Source organism: Lactuca virosa, chromosome 2 (genome assembly GCF_052849685.1).
Source record: "Lactuca virosa cultivar CGN04683 chromosome 2, Lactuca_virosa_CGN04683_v6, whole genome shotgun sequence".
In the NCBI taxonomy this organism is placed as follows: domain Eukaryota; kingdom Viridiplantae; phylum Streptophyta; class Magnoliopsida; order Asterales; family Asteraceae; genus Lactuca; species Lactuca virosa.
In genome coordinates, this window is record NC_136427.1 from 300984080 (window position 1) to 301002682 (window position 18603).

Genomic DNA, 18603 nt, shown 5'->3' on the forward strand with positions numbered 1-18603 from the left:
ATGGATCACTTGATAGTGATATCTATATGAAAATTTATGAAGGATTTTAAATGCCTGAAGCATTAAGTGCAAAATCCAAATAAATGTATTCTATAAAATTGCAAAGATCTTTGTATGGGTTAAAGTAATCTGGACGCATGTGGTACAATCGTTTAAGCCATTATTTGACAAGTAAATGTTATAAAAATAACACTATTCGTCCATGCGTATTTATTAAGGAAACAACATCTGGGAATGCGATTATAGCGGTCTACGTTGATGATCTAAACATCATTGGAACGAATAAAGAAATCCTTGAAGTGATTGAACTTTTAAAGAAAGAATTTCAAATTAAAGATCTTGGTAAAACCAAATATTGTCTGGGCTTGCAGATTGAGCATATGCCTAAAAGAATACTTGTAAATCAATCAAATTATATTGAAAGAGTCTTGAAACGTTTCAATATGGCCAATGTTAATCCTTTAAGCACCCTAATGGTTGTTAGATCATTAATATTGACAAAGATCCATTTCGTTCTCGTGAAGAAAATGAAGAAGTTCTTGGTCCAGAAATACCATATCTAAATGTAATTGGGGCTCTTATGTATCTTACCAATTGTACTAGACCATACATTTCTTTCGCTGTGAACTTGCTAGCAAGGTTCGGTTCATCCCCAACAAAACGACATTGGAATGGGATTAAGCATATTTTGTGATATCTTCGAGGAACTACTGATTTAGGGTTATTCTATCCTAATGATTCAAAACAAGGTTTAATTGGTTATGCAAATGCAGGCTATTTATCTGATCCTCATAAAGCTAGATCTCAAACTGGATATGTATTCATGAATGGAGGCACCTCAATTTCTTGGCGCTCTCAAAAGCAAACACTTGTCGTCACGTCCTCAAATCATGTTGAAGTAATTGCACTAAATGAAGCTAGTAGAGAATGCACATGGTTAAGATCAATGAGACAACTCATTTTGTCTTCATGTGAACTAGATAAAGATAAATGCCCAACTTTAATTAATGAATATAACTTAGCATGTGTCACTCAAATGAAAGAAGGATGTATCAAAAGCGACAGGACAAAACACATACCTCAAAAGTTTTTTGAGTACGTTCAAGAGCTTATAAAAGATCAAAAGGTTGAGATAGAATATGTTCAATCCAGCAAGAATGTAGCAGACCTCTTCACGAAAGCACTTCCTACTACAATCTTCAGAAAACATGTACATGGCATCGGAATGCGACATGTGCATAACACGTAACGTAACAGATGTCAAAATGAGGGGGAGTCAACTATATACTACACTCTTTTCCATTCGTTAAAGTTTTTCCCACTGGGTTTTCTTTTGCAAGGTTTTTAATAAGGCAGTACTTCAAGGTTGAACTCAGATTTGAAAAAATGTCATCCAAGGGGGGAGTGTTATAAAAACCATAAAACTATTGAGTTAGACATAACATGTGGATGAACATTATTTACCCTTCAAATAGTTTCCTTTAACTATTTAGTTACTATTTTGATGAAGTAAGAATAGGATGTTATGTAGTATAAATACCCATCAAATGTGAAAGAAATAAACACACCATCCTGAATACAATCTTATAAATGTTCAAGAATCCTCTCAAATCTTATTCTTTTATATTATAATGTTCTAGTTTAATTTTGTTAGTTTTAGTTTTAATTACATCAAATTTATAACTATATATATATATATATATATATATATATATATATATATATATATATATAGGGAAAAGTGAATATACCCTTAAGAGTATATATGTCTAGGTACCCGATGCATAAAACTGTGTCGTTTTGATTACTAATTTAATTTTCAGAAAAAGAAAATATAATTCCCTAAAAAACGAATGCTACGTACTAATTGTTTCCTTAATTTTATGAAAACGTGAATCTCTACCTTCCTTGATCTTCGACTCCTTAACGTGATCATTTTTCTGAAAGAAAAAACAATTTGTTTTATGGCTTTGCTTCAAGTTTGACGATTACACAAAGATCATAAAAAAACTGTTCAACAAATTAGATATTGTCACACGTGTTTCAAAAACTTCACTGAAATAGGAGCTTAAAGAAGTCGAAAATCATAGGTTCAAGAAATTGAAAATCATAGAATTCGGCTAAAAATCGAATTGATTAGCCCGTAATTAGGAAAATAAGTTCATGTTGATATTATAAAGTTTTGTTTAAATACAAATTGATTTGTAGGTTCCTCTTTTATTTTCTTTTATTCAATGTATAGTGACATAACATACGCATATAAGGTGCTCGATGAAATAACTGAGAGAAATCTTGTTGCCTATACATCTTTGATAATTCAATACATTCAAAGCATTGTTCATCTTGCTTGTGAAGCCTTTTCTATTGTTCATAATATGCATATTGAAAACCTAGAACCAAACTGAGTCACTTTAGTGAGTTTTCTACAAACAACAACAAAGTTACAGCACAAGAAGGTGAAAGCTTTGATTTAATTACTTTGGAAAATAGGATTATAACTTGTGCAAGTTTGGGGTTATTATGGTTGGGTAAGAGCATCCATGGTTATATATTTGGACATAGTTTTCAACTGTTGTCGGTGGTCATGTTATCTTCTATTTAATCTTTTTTTCAACTTTTTCTTTGTTTTTGTTAAATTTCACAAAATTTTGCGTTTCCCCCAATAAGCCCTTCATATTCTTAAAATTCTTTCATGAATTGGTCATGTTTCTCATCCTCACAAATCCAATTTCAATGGCTTCTATTTCTTCCTCTCGTATCGTGGCTTTACCTCAAGTGAGTGCTAGCAACTATGAAGTTTTTTTTATGGTTTAGTGGTGAACAAACCGAAATAGCAATGTACATATCATTTTTTATTCAAAATTAGCAACGTATTTAATTATTTATACTTTGGAAGAATTTATGAAATAGCAATGTACTATTGTTTGCTTACATTCTCTTAGTTTCGATAATTTAGCATTTAACCAAGATTGGAAGTAATGATAACACAACCATATATGTAGGTAACTTATGACTTCATCAATAACAGCAAACTAGGCCCGAAACGCCTCTAAATTGCATCAGGGGTACAATGGTCAATTGTAGGTAAAATACATCATGCTTAAGGAATTAACAATGTAAATGCAATTAGAGATCCATAAACACTGTAACTATATAGCCAGCAGATCCAGGGAACAAACGCCAGGACTAAATAACCCTCAGGGGTAAAATAACTTGGTTTTTTTGTTTACCTTATATTAAATAACACATATACCGCTTAACAACCACATAAAAAAGCTCAATTACATTCAAAATGTGATTAACTAAAATATTTAATAAAATAACTTGGTTTTTCGGTTTAAATAAAAAAAGAAAATTAATAAACAAAAATCAGAAGATGATAACCTAATTCATCAAAAATTCCTCAACCAATACTATATCCTAAAATATGAATTTCAAAACAAGACAAGCTTCATTCCTATCCAGTTGCACCAACACTTTCAACCGGGGCTACTACAGGCACCGCCATAGATTCAAATCCCTCGCTGCCAGCAATCAGGGCTACTACAGGTGCCACCATAGATTCCTATCCCTCATCTTCCTTTCCCTTTTCTGCCTATGGTTCCTGTAGAAAAATAGATCAACCTGCAATTCCAAATTTCACCATTCATTTACATTTAGTTGGTCTTAAATGAACAAATACCAAACCTGCTAATTGTTAATTGTTAATGCATATACAATACATTACACATTCACATTGTTGTGCCCTATCCGAAATGAATGAATGGTTTTAAGTGAAAATTATCAGAAACAATTGAAACCATATTATTAAAACTTGACTTCATAGCTTCAACAATACTTATGCTAAAACTGAAACCATATTTAGAATCGGGCAAGATGGTGACTTGTTCTTTTTGCAGCAGTTCACACTCATCTTGAAATTTAGTATTTGCTTCATGAAGCTGCTGTATTTGTTTCTTGCTTATAATGGTTCAGACTTATCATCTACTAATCTACCCGAATTGGAGTTTTAGGCTTCCAATGATGCCATCATAATAAAGTTTGAACAAATAACATCAAAACCTAATGGTTTAGGTTCGCATCCCAAGGGTGTCTGGTTTGATCTACATGGTCAAGTTAATTTCACAGATTTAGTATCAGACAATCAATGTTTGACATATGAACAAGGGCATTTCTCCATTGTAGTTGAATTTCGTCCTCATCCTTCTCCTGCAACACCTGAAGTTACTGCATCACCTAAAGAGTCTACCCCTGGTAGTAAATTAGACAACATGCCTAGAGTGTGTGTTATTGTTGGCAGAACAGGTGGTGGAATCATAGTGTTGGTGGTGTTTGCATTGATGATATTATGAGAATGGAGATACAAGAAAAGAAAGAGAATCCAAGAACTAGAAAGGGTTGCGAATGCTGGTGAAGCATTGCGTATGACAAGATATCCAAAAAAAACTTAAGAATAACACCCATTATCGATAAAAGCCAATGCCTTTTAGGCCATATTGAGACAAAACTTCATTAAGACATTTAAACAAACACTTGGTGTACATTACTAAAAAACAGGGGATTTATGTGAAGTGAGACATTTTTGTATGCAATTCAAAAGAAACGTTGGAGGATTATATGTTCTAGACCATATCGAACCCAATTTCTATGAATTACGTCTGTGAAATCATTTTCTGTGAATTGCGTCGGTGAAATCATTTTTTTGTGTAGTTGGTCTTTTTCTTTGAATTGCGATTTCTATGAAATCATTGGAACCTCCGTGTTATTTTAGGTTAATCGATGACGAACCTTAGTGTTTTTAGGAAGTAAATGGTAGTTATCAGTACGCATGTAGCAAAACCAAACGACATCGGGTACCTAATCTTATATACCCTTAAGGGTATATTCGTGAATTTTTTCAAGTGCCATTATTTTCGTTTTTTTACCGTTCGGGATATTTAAACGATATGTATATGCCTAAGGCTAAACGGTAACGTAACGATTTCACCGTCGGTAAGCTTACGTGTCTTATTTCACCGGCGGTAAACAACATGTTGTACCTTTTTTTACCGTCGGTAAAGTACTGACGGCGGGTCTCTACCGGTGGTAATTTTTGAAATTTTTGGACGTTGGGAACCTTGTGAATGTTTGGCAACAACTTTTTTTTAACCAATTTACCACTATATATACGTACCATTCATCTTAATGATGATAACGACGACATCGAAGAAATACACCCATCTCCTCGTCCCATGGGAAGGGACAAAGCAAAAGCTTGAGGAAAAGGAAACGGAAAAGTGACATCGTCAATTTCGTCAGTTGGGACGGAACGGTCAACTAGATCGGAGGAAATGATGATACAAATGACACAACTGAATATAACTTTAGAGAAGCATATGACTGAAACCGTCTGACTCACAAAATATCCGTCGTTGATGCAAGATGTGAGGTATATCAACCCGAAGATCAGGAGGTGGCTAAACTGGTGAATGCGTCGATTCGTGAAAAATATAAGCTAAAACGCAATTGAAATTTCGATGTTATGTTTTTTATTTAGTTTTTTTCTTCACTTTTTTTTTTTGATTTTTTTGATTTTTAATGTAATTTTTAATTTCAAGTTATTTTTTATTTTTAGGAGTTCTAAGATGTAATTTTTAATTTTATGTTATTTTAAATTTTAATATGATTTTTATTTAAAAAAATTGAAAAAAAAAATCATAGATAAAACCATTACCACATCCTAATTTGTAGGTAAAATTTGTAAAAAATATAAAAACTGATGTGAGACTTAGATAACACATTTTTACAATTGACAAACATAACACCACACTATCTAATTCATGTGGACTAAATACACTTCAAAATCATTTTGACTTTACTCTTCTTTTCGCTTAAGACCGTAAACTCTAATTACAAGTCACAAAAACCGTACAAAATTCTAATTTGGCTTGTGGTCAAATCACTTCACATTCCTATTTAATAACCATTCAAGTCGGTCGTAAATCTCCCATCCCACCTTGAACGGTTGAAAACTATTTCAGCTTCTAGATCTCGACCTTCTTAGTGAAGAGGATAACAAATTAATTTTAAAATTACCGTCATTTCATGTGTCACATAAGCAGAACATTGATTTATTAAATATAATATATTGAACTATACCACGGAACTCATATATAACATTTTCACATAACAGTTCTACATTCACGAAAGGCACTTATAAATCCTTATTTAGAACATTAATTTTTTGCATCAACATTGTTCAAGGACTTACTAAGATATGGCATGTAAGTATTTGGTAACGAGAGATCATTCACTAAATTTGAACACAAAAAATGAATTACATATTAGGATATAACAAGGGTGCAATGATTGTCTTCCTTACAAAGAAGTTTACGAATCAATGAAATTAAAATTTCAAATGATTTGACTTAAAGTATTTCATGAATTTAACGATTCTTTTTAATAACAAAACAAAATTGCTTTATGTAAAATAAAAATACGAACGCGCGAATCAACCAAACATTTTTTACAAGCTAAATGCTTATTTATGATATAATTGTAATACATGGTTTTATTTGATTCATATATACATTTTTTAAAAAAAAATTTAGTTATCAACATTTTTAGATATCACAACCATTATTCAAAAATCAACTTTCTTTTCTAAAAATACCACATTTTATAGAGATACATGTCACACATCTTGCGTACATATTATATCTACCACATATATGTTCAGACGATATTTTCTCGAGCGGTTGTACAAACACAAATAAAAAAAAAAAATTCACAACACATTTATATTCTCATCATCTTTAAGGCCAAAACTAATAATAGTATAATGTTGTTTCAAGAACTTCCACAATACATGTATAGTTCAACAAGAGAGTTGAATAAGATAACATGTCTAATTGACATTAAATTGATTAAACTCTTCTATTATGAGATGTATGATGACATTCAATAGATATAGAATTTAATGGTGATTGAACTTTTCAATAAAAATAAAACTTTATAATTATTAAAATATGATCCATTAAACTTTGAAGAGTTCAATTTATTATAAATTTTTTTTATACAATTAATGATGTATCAATCCATTAAAGTTACATATGTATTGTCGATTGTGGATGATATAGTGAATTTATTTGATAAAAAAAACATATCTAAAAAAAAAGGTGCATATCCAACCATCCAAGTATGATTAACAAATAGAATTTACTTTAGGGTATGGAATATTTTGTTAAACAATATAAAATGTGATCTTTGGGTAGTTAAAGATTAAAAAATAGGGACTTTCTTGGATCCTGGGAGAAACATCTGCAACTGTTTGTTGGCAATTGCAGCCAAAGATAAAGCTAAAAACGAAAAAAAGAATGCTCTGCCCAGGAATAATCATGAAAAGTAAAGTTTTTGAATATGAAATCCCATCACTCAAACCCACCACTACAATCCAAATATCCCTAATACCATATTTATTTATTTAAAACCACAACCTTCATTTATTAGATCATCATACCAAAGGAATTAAAGAATTAGATGTAATTTCAATTAAAGAAATAAAGAAAAAGAAAAAGTAAAGGCACGAGAATTAAGCAAAAATAGGAATAAGAGCTTACCTGGTACAGTGGTACCAGTAGTTGTAGAAGTAGAAGTAGAAGTAGAAGTAGAAGGTCTCTTCATCATCTTCAATCACCAGATAAAGCCACTCAACGAGGAAAAAAGAAAACCAACAATCATCATCAACATGAAACATCATCCTCTGCACCAGGCAAGCACTCCTAAAAAGCAACAATCCAACTCTTCCATGTCTAGTTTTCCTTAAATTTAACTTCCCTTCTTCTCACTAACCACAACCCCGGCCTAATCACCACCATGAACAACCACCGTCCGACGTGCTTCTTCTTCTTCTTCCTCCTTTGTCTACCTCTTATTATTTCCTCCGCTGCCACCACCCTTCCTCTGCAACTTGTTTCACTTCTGTCTCTGAAATCATCTCTGGTTGATCCTTTGAATACGTTTCAAGACTGGGATCCATCGCCTTCGTTATCTAAACCTGGATTCGAACATGTTTGGTGTTCTTGGTCCGGTATCAAATGTGATCCGAGAACGTTTCAGATCAGTTCATTGGACATCTCTAATCGGAACCTCTCTGGCACGATTCCCGAAGCCATCAAGTACTTAACGCACTTACACCATTTGAATATCAGTGTAAATAATTTTGCCGGACCTCTACCGACGGCGATCTTCGGCCTGACTTTTCTTCGGACGCTTGATGTCAATCATAACCTTTTCAATTCAACATTTCCGCCAGGGATTTCGAAGTTGAAGTTTCTTACATTCTTTAATGCTTTCAGCAACAGCTTCACTGGGCCGTTGCCTCAGGAGTTTGTCCGTTTGAGCTTTCTGGAATACCTCAACCTCGGTGGAAGCTACTTCGAAGGTGAAATTCCAAAAAGTTATGGTGGTTTCCAAAGGTTAAAGTTCTTATACCTTGCTGGAAACAGCCTCGGTGGTGAAATTCCGGCTCAGTTAGGGCTTATAACGTCGCTCCAGCGTTTAGAATTCGGATACAATGGTTTCTCCGGCGAATTACCAACGCAGTTTGCTTTGTTGTCAAATCTGTCATTCCTTGATATTTCATCTGCTAATCTTTCTGGAGACTTTCCTATCGCTTTAACTAACTTGACGAAGCTCGAGACATTGTTAATTTTCAAAAACAATCTGTACGGTGAAATTCCGGAGAGTATAGGCAATTTGCAATATGTGAGGATTCTCGACTTGTCGAATAACAAATTCTCAGGAGACATACCGGAGGAAGTATCGTCTTTGAAAAACCTAATGGAGTTGAGTCTGATGAACAACAAGTTTACAGGAGAAGTTCCTCGAGGAATCGGTGAGCTTCCTGCGCTCGAATTCCTGTTCCTATGGAACAATTCATTCACCGGAATTCTGCCACAAAAACTAGGCTTAAACTCGAAATTACAGAGGCTTGATGTCTCTTCCAACTCTTTCTCTGGTCCAATTCCACCAAATCTCTGCCTCGGCAACAAGCTAGTAAAACTCATCCTCTTTTCCAACAAGTTTTCTGGTTCTCTTCCGTCTTCTTTAGCTAACTGCACGTCGTTATTAAGGTTCCGCGTCCAAAATAATAGACTCAACGGCTCAATTCCGATTGGATTTGGAAGTTTGCCCAATATTACGTTCATGGAGATGAGTGACAACAGTTTCACAGGACCAATTCCAGCAGATTTAGCCGATGCAGCTAAACTAGAGTATCTAAACATTTCAGGAAATTCATTTGATAGTGGTTTGCCGGAAAATATCTGGAGTGCTCGTAGTTTACAGATATTTTCAGCGAGTTCAAGTAAGCTTACAGGGGGAATCCCCAAGTTTCAAGGCTGTTACAACTTCTATAAGATAGAAATCGCAGGGAATGAGTTGAGTGGTAGCATTCCTTGGGATATTGGTCACTGTATGAAGTTAATTACATTGAATTTAAGACATAATTCATTGACAGGCATCATTCCATGGGAGATTTCAACTCTACCTTCGATAACAGAAGTGGATGTTTCTCACAATTTTCTTACTGGTACGATTCCTTCCACTTTCGGTAACTGCAGTACATTAGAAGGTTTCAACGTTTCCTACAATCAGCTCACAGGGCCAGTGCCTTCCTTCGGACCTGCATTTTCGAGCATACATCCTTCTTCTTTCACCGGAAACGAAGGACTATGCGGTGGAGTACTCCAGAAACCATGTGGTACTGAAAGTGAAACTGAGATAAAGCCACAGCAACCGAAGAAGACTGGCGGAGCTATCGTGTGGATAGTAGCGGCGGCATTTGGTGTAGGCCTGTTCATCCTCATAGCCGGAAGCCGATGCTTCCGCGCAAATTACCGGCGTCGCTTCGTTGTAGAAGAAAGAGAGATTGGACCGTGGAAACTAACCGCCTTCCAACGGTTGAACTTCACCGCCGATGATGTGGTGGAGTGTTTGTCAATGACGGATAAGATCCTCGGGATGGGGGGCACTGGGACCGTTTACAAAGCCGAAATGCCAAGTGGCGAGATCATAGCCGTTAAGAAGCTTTGGGGGAAAAACAAAGAGACGATCAGACGCCGGCGAGGGGTGTTGGCGGAGGTGGACGTATTGGGCAACGTGAGGCACCGGAATATCGTGAGATTACTTGGGTACTGCACCAACAGGGAGTGCACGATGCTGCTCTACGAATACATGCCCAATGGAAGCTTAGATGATCTCCTCCATGGGAAGAACAAAGGTGACAATTTAATGGCGGATTGGGTCACCCGTTACAAGATAGCACTAGGGGTGGCGCAGGGTATTTGCTACCTCCACCACGACTGTGATCCGGTGATTGTCCACCGTGATTTGAAGCCGAGCAATATCCTATTGGACGGCGAGATGGAAGCCCGGGTGGCCGACTTTGGTGTCGCAAAGCTCATCCAATTCGAAGAATCAATGTCGGTTATTGCTGGGTCATACGGCTACATTGCACCAGGTATCACGTATTTCTTTTTGAATAACTTATACATCGTGCAATCATTATTGTACGCTAACAAACCAAAATACTAATATATTGCATCGTTGACTTGTACAATGTATCAAAACACCACATGTTAGCGTACAACTTAATGATGCATCACGTTATTTTGCATGTCTTTTTTATGGTGATTTAGTTCGTTGAGTAGGGGTGACGTGCTAACTGCTGAGTTCTGTATATGTTCAATATAAACCCTATAGTTTTAAGTTACTTCATAAATCGTTCTTTTAAGAAAGTGAAAAGCCATCAAACATAAAGGACTAGGTTGTAAACTTTATAATTTTGGCGCCTACAATGCAACTGTTTGAAGTTTGTTGTGCGCACTATGCGCGTGAAGTACCTTTTTCTTTTAGATGTGTACTTTTTTGCTATCATGGACCCCCACTAGATTTTGTCAAGATCCAACGTTGGTTGGTGCTTCTGCTTCATCTCCCTAGATGTCAAACTCATTGACAATGCGGTCGACATTTTTTGGAGTATTTATTAGTTCACGACTTTTAAATAAAATATAGTATTTTTTTTTATAAACGAGGGACAAAAAAATGTTTTGAGGAGGGTTTTAATTTGTATCTCTTAAAACTTCAATGCGCTTCATTAAAAATAGTATTTTTTTTAAAGGGTTGTACAATTTGAGTTGTATATTGTTTTAGAATTAATACACATTGATGATTTGATTTTGTACAGAATATGCATACACTTTGCAAGTCGATGAAAAAAGTGACATATACAGCTTTGGAGTCGTGTTATTGGAAATTATTAGTGGAAAGACGTCAGTGAATTCTGAATTCGGGGACGGGAATAGCATTGTGGATTGGGTAAGGTCAAAAATTAAAACAAAAGAAGGGACCAAAGACGTACTGGATCAAAATGCAGGGGCGTCGTGTGGCTCAGTACGAGAAGAAATGATGTTATTGCTAAGGGTGGCATTGTTATGTACGAGTAGAAATCCAGTTGACCGGCCTTCGATGAGGGATGTAGTGTCAATGTTGCAAGAAGCTAAGCCAAAGAGGAAGTCGCCGGAAAATGGTGTTAGAACGGTGGTTAATGGTGATGCTAAACCTCCACCGCCATCACAAAAAGGGACTATCGAATGTTAATAGAATTTTTCTCTTTTGGAGTTTTTTTTTATTTAATTTTTCATTTTGGGGCTTAATGAGTTTGTTTCTTCCTTTTTAGTTAGTGGTGGGGATTGGTATAGAAGAAGTATATTTGTTTTCGTTATGAATGAAAATGTCGAGTCAACGGTTAATTATTAGGGTGTTTCTGTAATTTAACAAATGGTGCCATTGATGTAGGTGACTAGGTGTGCATCTTGAGTGCTTTGAAACAATGGTGGTTAGGTACAAACTTTTCCTTTTACATATATTTATATTTAAAAGTACGGTGAATGCTATGATTAAAAAAAAATTGAATATCACATTTCTTATGATTAATTCAGATTCTATAATTAAAAATGAAAAGTAATTTCTTATCTTATATAGTATTTATTAACTTCGATAATTGACATGAATTGATCATTACCATTAATCGATAATACATACTAACCATGAGCTCAGTACCAGAATCGAACTGAAAAAATACCAAACCGTAAATACCAAAATCGACCGAAATGTTACCAAACTGAATTGGCACAAAAGTAAAAACTAAATACCGAACTGTAGTACAGGGTAGGCGTGTGCAAAAAAACCGGTTCAGGAACCGAACCGGTCGCTGAACCGGAAACCGGTTTAGGCCTAAACCGGTTCACTTAAGAACCGAATCGCATATGAACCGAACCACCGGATCCGACCAATTCGCCCTTTTTACCCTTGAGACCGGTTTGGAACCGGTTTTTTTTTATCCGGTTTGCTGAACCGGTGATGAACCGGTTTGCTGAACCGGTTTTCGAGAGTTACCGTTTTTTGTCTTTTCCTAACGGCTATATAGCCGTTTGAGGCTGATAAGGACCCGATTTTGGCTCTTTTTTGACCATATTAACCATTCCTTATAATATATATATGTATTAGATGTTTAGGTCTCCACTTTACCTTAACAATTCCTCAAAAAACCTCTCTTAGTTCAAAAAACCCTCTTAATTCAAACAATGGATTCGGCTTCCATTGGTATTGGAGATTCATCAAACAATCCTACCGTTGTTAGCATCAAAGAAACAAATAGAAATCCAGCTATTTGGTGCAACTATGATTTGTGTGTAATGTCGAACGGTACAAAAAGAGCGCGATGCAAGAAATGTGGTGCTTTTTTTAATGAAGATGGGAATTCGACATTGAAAACTCATATGACCAAAAGATGCCCCGCGGTGAAATTTGGGTCGGGACATAATCAAACAACAATGACGAATGATGCAACATTGTGGAGTTACGATTTGGGTAAAGTTCGGGATAGGATGGCGAAGTTCGTGATTCAAGAATGTTTGCCTTTTGACCACTTCGACAACAAACGATTGACTTCACTTATCCAAGATACTCTCCAACCACGATATTGCCATGTGAGTCGTACTTCTATTAGACGTGATTGTATTGAAATGTGGAAACTTGCAAAAAATGAAATGATTTTAGGATTTCAATCTTTAGAAACCGGTGTGAATTTAACTTGTGATGTTTGGACGGCTCCTCACGGTTCACCTGATGCGTACCTTTGTGTTACCGCTCATTGGATTAATCCAACTAATTGGGTAATGATGAAGCGTACGATTACGTTTGAATTGTTTGAGTACCCGCACACCGGTAGAAATTTATTTAAAAATTTAGATTGTGTGATCAAAACTTATAAACTTGAAGGAAAGAGTTTGAAAGTTTTGATATTTTGGCTTGGTGGAAAGGAAAGGAAACCCGATTTCCGATTCTAGCCGCTATGGCCCGTGATCTACTAAGCTCCCAAGCTTCTACGGTAGCTTCGGAATCGGCTTTTTCTGTTAGTGGCAGGGTAATATCACCAAGAAGAACAAAACTAACCCCTTTGTCGGTGGAAGTGTGCATTTGCTTGAAATGCTACCTTGATGGCGTGGAAAGGATACAAGACATTGAACTACTAGAAGGCACATCGTTGCATGTCGAACAACGAGTACATGAGGAAGAAGTAGCGATGGGAATGTCGGTGGCACTCACCCTAGAAGAGATCGAGTATGAGAGAGGATTACGCAACGACATGGCGGATGACGAATAAATACAATGACTACGGACTTGGATTGAAGACTACGACGACAACAATGTTTTATATTTGAAGATGTATTAGTTTGACAATTTGGATGTTTTGTGTTTTTATGTTTAAAGTTGTATTATGTATTTCCAATATAAAAAAACAAAAAAAAAATGAAAAAAAAGTTGAAAATTGCTCCAAAAAATGTGTTGATTCAAGTTGAACAATTTTGTACATACATTATGTTTTTATACATATACACAAACATCAAATCTAAAACCAAAAAAAAAAAAATACATCAAAAGATATGTATATTATTAAGCAAGAAACAAAAAAAAATTAAAAAAAAAAACCTTTTGGCATATATATGGACGTGTGTTAGTGTGTATGTGTGTGTATTACCAAAAGCCTAAGCCTTCCCAATTCACCCCCATTTCCAAAAAACCTACTGTGAGACCCCCTTTTTTTTTTGTTAAACACAATAAAAGCAATAGATTCAAAAAAAAAAAAAAAACCATTCCTATTTTTCAGTTATTAGCCTAAAAGCAAAAAAAAATTGAAAAAAACCTTTTTTCCGTCGAACCGGTTTTGAACCCTTTTTGAACCGGTTTAAGAAACAGTTTTTGGACCGGTTTTTTGAACCGGTTTTTTTGAACCGGTTTCTAGAGAACCGAACCGGTTTACATATGTTCGGATTATTTTGAGGCTGGACCGGTTTAGAACCGAACCGGTTTCAGGGTGAACCGGTTTTGACTAAGTTGACCAGAATCGAACCGGTTTTCTGAACCGGTCCGGTTCAGAAAAAAAACCGGTTTGTGCATGCCTAGTACAGGGTACGTTACCGGTTTGGTTCGGGAAAGTAGGTTTAATTAGAAATTAGAAGTAAAAAAAATTACCGAAACAGGACCAAACTGAAACCGAACTGAAAATACCAAAACTGAATTAAACAAAACACCGAACCAAAGTATAGGGTTCGTTAGTGTTCGATTTGGCACCACTGGTATTTTGGTTCACCCATGATACATAAAACATAATACAGTGGGCTAAGTATGAGGTTAATTAGGAATATACATCTAGTATAATGGGCCTAAATCGTGTAGTAATAATGTATGTACACTAATATATCTTTGCAGCTTGGTTAGGAGGTTTGAACTTTTAAACTTTATCTGAACAATATAGAAGTAAGGGTCCTTTCATGAATATGTTGGCATATTGTAGTGTGGAAGGACATGTAGAAGTGCAGAACACATAATTGGTATGTCGCAATTTTGTCACAAACAAAATGGATGTCGATTTCTATGTGTTTTGTCTTTTGATGTTGCACAAGGTTGTTAAACAAGTAAACTCCACTCATAATTGTCACAATACATAGTGATTGCCTTGTCAAGAGGTGTGTGAAATTCAAAAAGAATGTTTAGTATCCAACATGTTTCAACAATGACATTAACAACTCCTATGGTATTTCACGTCAACGCTAGAGCAAGAAACGATAGGATGAAGTTTGGATGACCACGACAGTAGATCAACGGTGCTCAGAGCATGCAACTGTAAACTAAAATCCAATGTGCCTCAGATGTAGTGCAAAATGCGCTTTTAAACCATGAAACAACATTTATGACTTCCATATTGGATTTCCTTCGATGATTTGTACATAGAGCACTTAGAATCCATATAAAATTCATAAAAGAGTAATTTACACGAATACTCCTATAGCTTTAGAGTTTTTCCCTAAAATGGTCCTTACGAAACTTTTTCCCTCAAATGGTCCCTACGAAGCAAACATTGCACACAAAAGACCCTTATTACTAACTTTGTTAAAAGATTCTGTTAAGTATGTGTGAAAAGACGAAAATGTCATTTGTTTTTATATTTTTATATTTTGTTAATTTAAAAAAAGTGGGGCCCACCCACTGTATCCTCTCTCTCTCTCTCTCTCTCTCTCTCTATATATATATATATATATATATATATATATATATATATATATATATATATATATATATATATAAACCATATATATATATATATATATATATATATATATATATATATATATCTTTCTCTCTCTCTCTCTCTCTCTCATCTTATCATCTCCACCGGAGAAGGAAACCCCAGAAATCTAGTTGCCAAATTCATTTAATCCCATATATAGATTCTCGGATTGTTGAAAATTTTGACCAATTTGTTGACTGCTCATCGTCTCTACATCCCCTCCTGTGTCCCTAACTTCATCAGATGCATACACATGATTTCCCAAGTCCCTTCGTGAATAGTTATTCCTTCTTCCATTATACAGTTTTGATGCAAAAGAGATAACTCAATGGGTAATCAGGATTCAAGAATCATACATGGAATATTTTATGGGACAATTTACTAAAAAATTACTTTATTGGTAACTCAACTCACTCATAAACCACCTACAACAACAAAAAAATGTCCAAAAGGATTATTAACTTTTAGGTCCTGAATGATCTTTTCCAAATTTGTTTGTAGTACCAAAAAAAGCCCTAAAAGTGGATTAAGAAAAACAATGGAATTAAGAGTGAGAAGAAACAAGAAAAACACACGAGTTCCTTGTAAACAGGGGCAGTCAGATGTGCCACACGACTTGAAATTCATCTTTCATTATTGCAATGTAGAAAACCAAGTTTAGATAGAGCGTAAAGACGAAAAAACTAGTTCGATCCAGGAGATACAAGAAAGAAGAAGGGTTCGGCCGTTCAGGTGCTGCTGATACCGGGCACGCCAAGTCGAAAACCAACAGGGGATTCAATCGAGCCTCCATCACCACCACGGAGAAATCCGTTAACAAATAGCAAACAAAAATCCAACAGGGTGTTGTTGATTCTGGTGTTCAATCTTTTCGGTGATTATACTATTGCGTTCTCCGATTCCAAACAACAAAAAAATATTAATGCAAGTGTTCGAATTTTGTTTGATAAATTTTTCGTAAGTGTTCTATAATTCTGGGTTGAGGAATGAAAACATTATCTAGGTCACCAATGATGATGATGGTGGATGTGTGTGTGTGTGTGACAGATAGAGAGAGAGAGAGATAGAAAGATAAATAGAGAGAGAGAGAGAAAAAAAAAGAGAGAGAAAGAGAGAGAGAAAAAGGACCATTTGTGTACAAACAACAAAGGGTATTTTTGTTATTTATAATTACTTAACAGAATATGTTAACAAAGTTAGTCATAAGGACCTTTTGTGTGCAAGGTTTGCTCCGTAGGGACCATCTGAGGGAAAAAAGTTTCGTAAGGACTATTTCATGGAAAAACTGTAAAGCTAAAGGACCAACCGTGTAATTTACTCTTCATAATTAGAAATTGAATATATAATCAATTATAGATTTAAATAGATTAGGGAATGATCCACGATTGCTAGCTCTCGTAACATCCAAATTGACTTCTAGGTTGAATCTTTGAGCATGTATTGAACTTAAGATTATGAAATCCAAACCCAAATTATGAACTAATACTAAATCAATGTCTAAATTCAAGTTTAGATGGACCAATTGGTGATTTATTAAAGTTTGGGCTCAAAACAGAGATCAAAACTTCAAAAACACAAATTGAGACATGACTAATAGATTAACACCAATAGATTAATTAGTGTTCTAATGATTAAATCTAACTAGAAGCCTCGTCTAAACATTAAGAAATCTAGGGTTTGGGGAAATCCCCAACCTTAACTCATTTTTTTAGAAGAACAAGTGAGAGTTATACCTTCTAATGCTTCAATAAAGTTATCCTACTTTTTCGCTTGGATTTTTGTAACATTTGAGAATTTGGTATGTTTCCTTTACCCCCCCCCCCCCCTCTTAATGCAAAAATTTATCTCATTATAGTCCCTAGCTAGTACGCGGGGTATAGTCTATGAGTACGCTTAACGTACTAGCCCATTTCTGGATCATGCATGTACCCATGTACGCTGGGCGTACGTGGGAGTACGTAAGGCAGGGACAAAACCTATTTTTTAGGTCTTGTGCCCTATTTAAGCAACTTATACCACCCTTGGACATTCTATTGATCAGCCTCCATCACTCTCTACCCTTAAAATGAAAACCTAAGTATCATTTCTAAGTTTTGAGCTTGAAAGTGTATTTTGGTGGTGTTTTTGGTGAAGTAGAAGAAGAAGAACACTTGGAAGTTGCTTGGGAGTAGCTTGAGCTTGTAGATCCAGAGTCATCTTCATCTTAGCAAGTCATTTGAGGTTAAAAAGCTCCCATCTTGATGATTCTTTATGCTAGATCCAACTTAGGGTGTTATTTATGCATTTTTTGGGTCTTTTGAGCTAAAGTTGAATTTATGGTCTACTCCAGAAGCCTTGGGGGTTAGATCTTAACACAATTGAGGTCCCTTGTCCATAAAAATGAAACATTTATGAGTTACTTTTTTCCATGCAAGAGTTAGGTTCTTTGTTATGATTCTTTTTGAGTTTTGGGCCTTATTAGGTCATGCATTGGAGTAAATTTGCCAACTTTACGTGTTAAGTCACCATTTAGAATCAGATCTGAGAGCTTGGCATGTTGGCTTAACCGAATAAGTGCTTAATGAGTTGGGTTGGCTGTCTGCGGAGTACGCAGTGTTGGATTAATGTCTAAGTCCATAACTATATTTGGTATGTACTTGACCCGACCCGGCATGGTCCATTTGGGTTGCACTTCACCGACACAATTTATATGGATAATCTTTTGAGAATAGTATATTTATGATTTATATTAATATATTATAAGTTCTAATATATTAATATATAATCATATTATTTAATTAGTATTGATCAAGAATTAATTTATAATTAATTAAGTGATCAAAAGGAACTAATTAAATATGGACTCTTAGATATATGTGTGTAGTGGGCCAAGTTCATTTAGGTTAGGCTAAGTCTTCATGGATAGTCCATGGAGCTTTAACCCATGGATC

At 35.3% G+C, this 18603-nt stretch overlaps 1 protein-coding gene across 1 annotated transcript; it reads left to right on the forward strand.

Annotated features, from left to right (window-relative positions):
* The first annotated feature begins 7549 nt into the window (after nucleotides 1-7549).
* Nucleotides 7550-11798, forward strand: LOC145161537 (uncharacterized). Its single transcript, XM_079081083.1, has 2 exons — nucleotides 7550-10501; nucleotides 11228-11798. The coding sequence occupies exons 1-2, from the start codon at nucleotides 7855-7857 to the stop codon at nucleotides 11638-11640; spliced, it is 3060 nt and encodes a 1019-aa protein (XP_078937209.1). The 5' UTR covers nucleotides 7550-7854; the 3' UTR covers nucleotides 11641-11798.
* Nucleotides 11799-18603: the final 6805 nt, after the last annotated feature.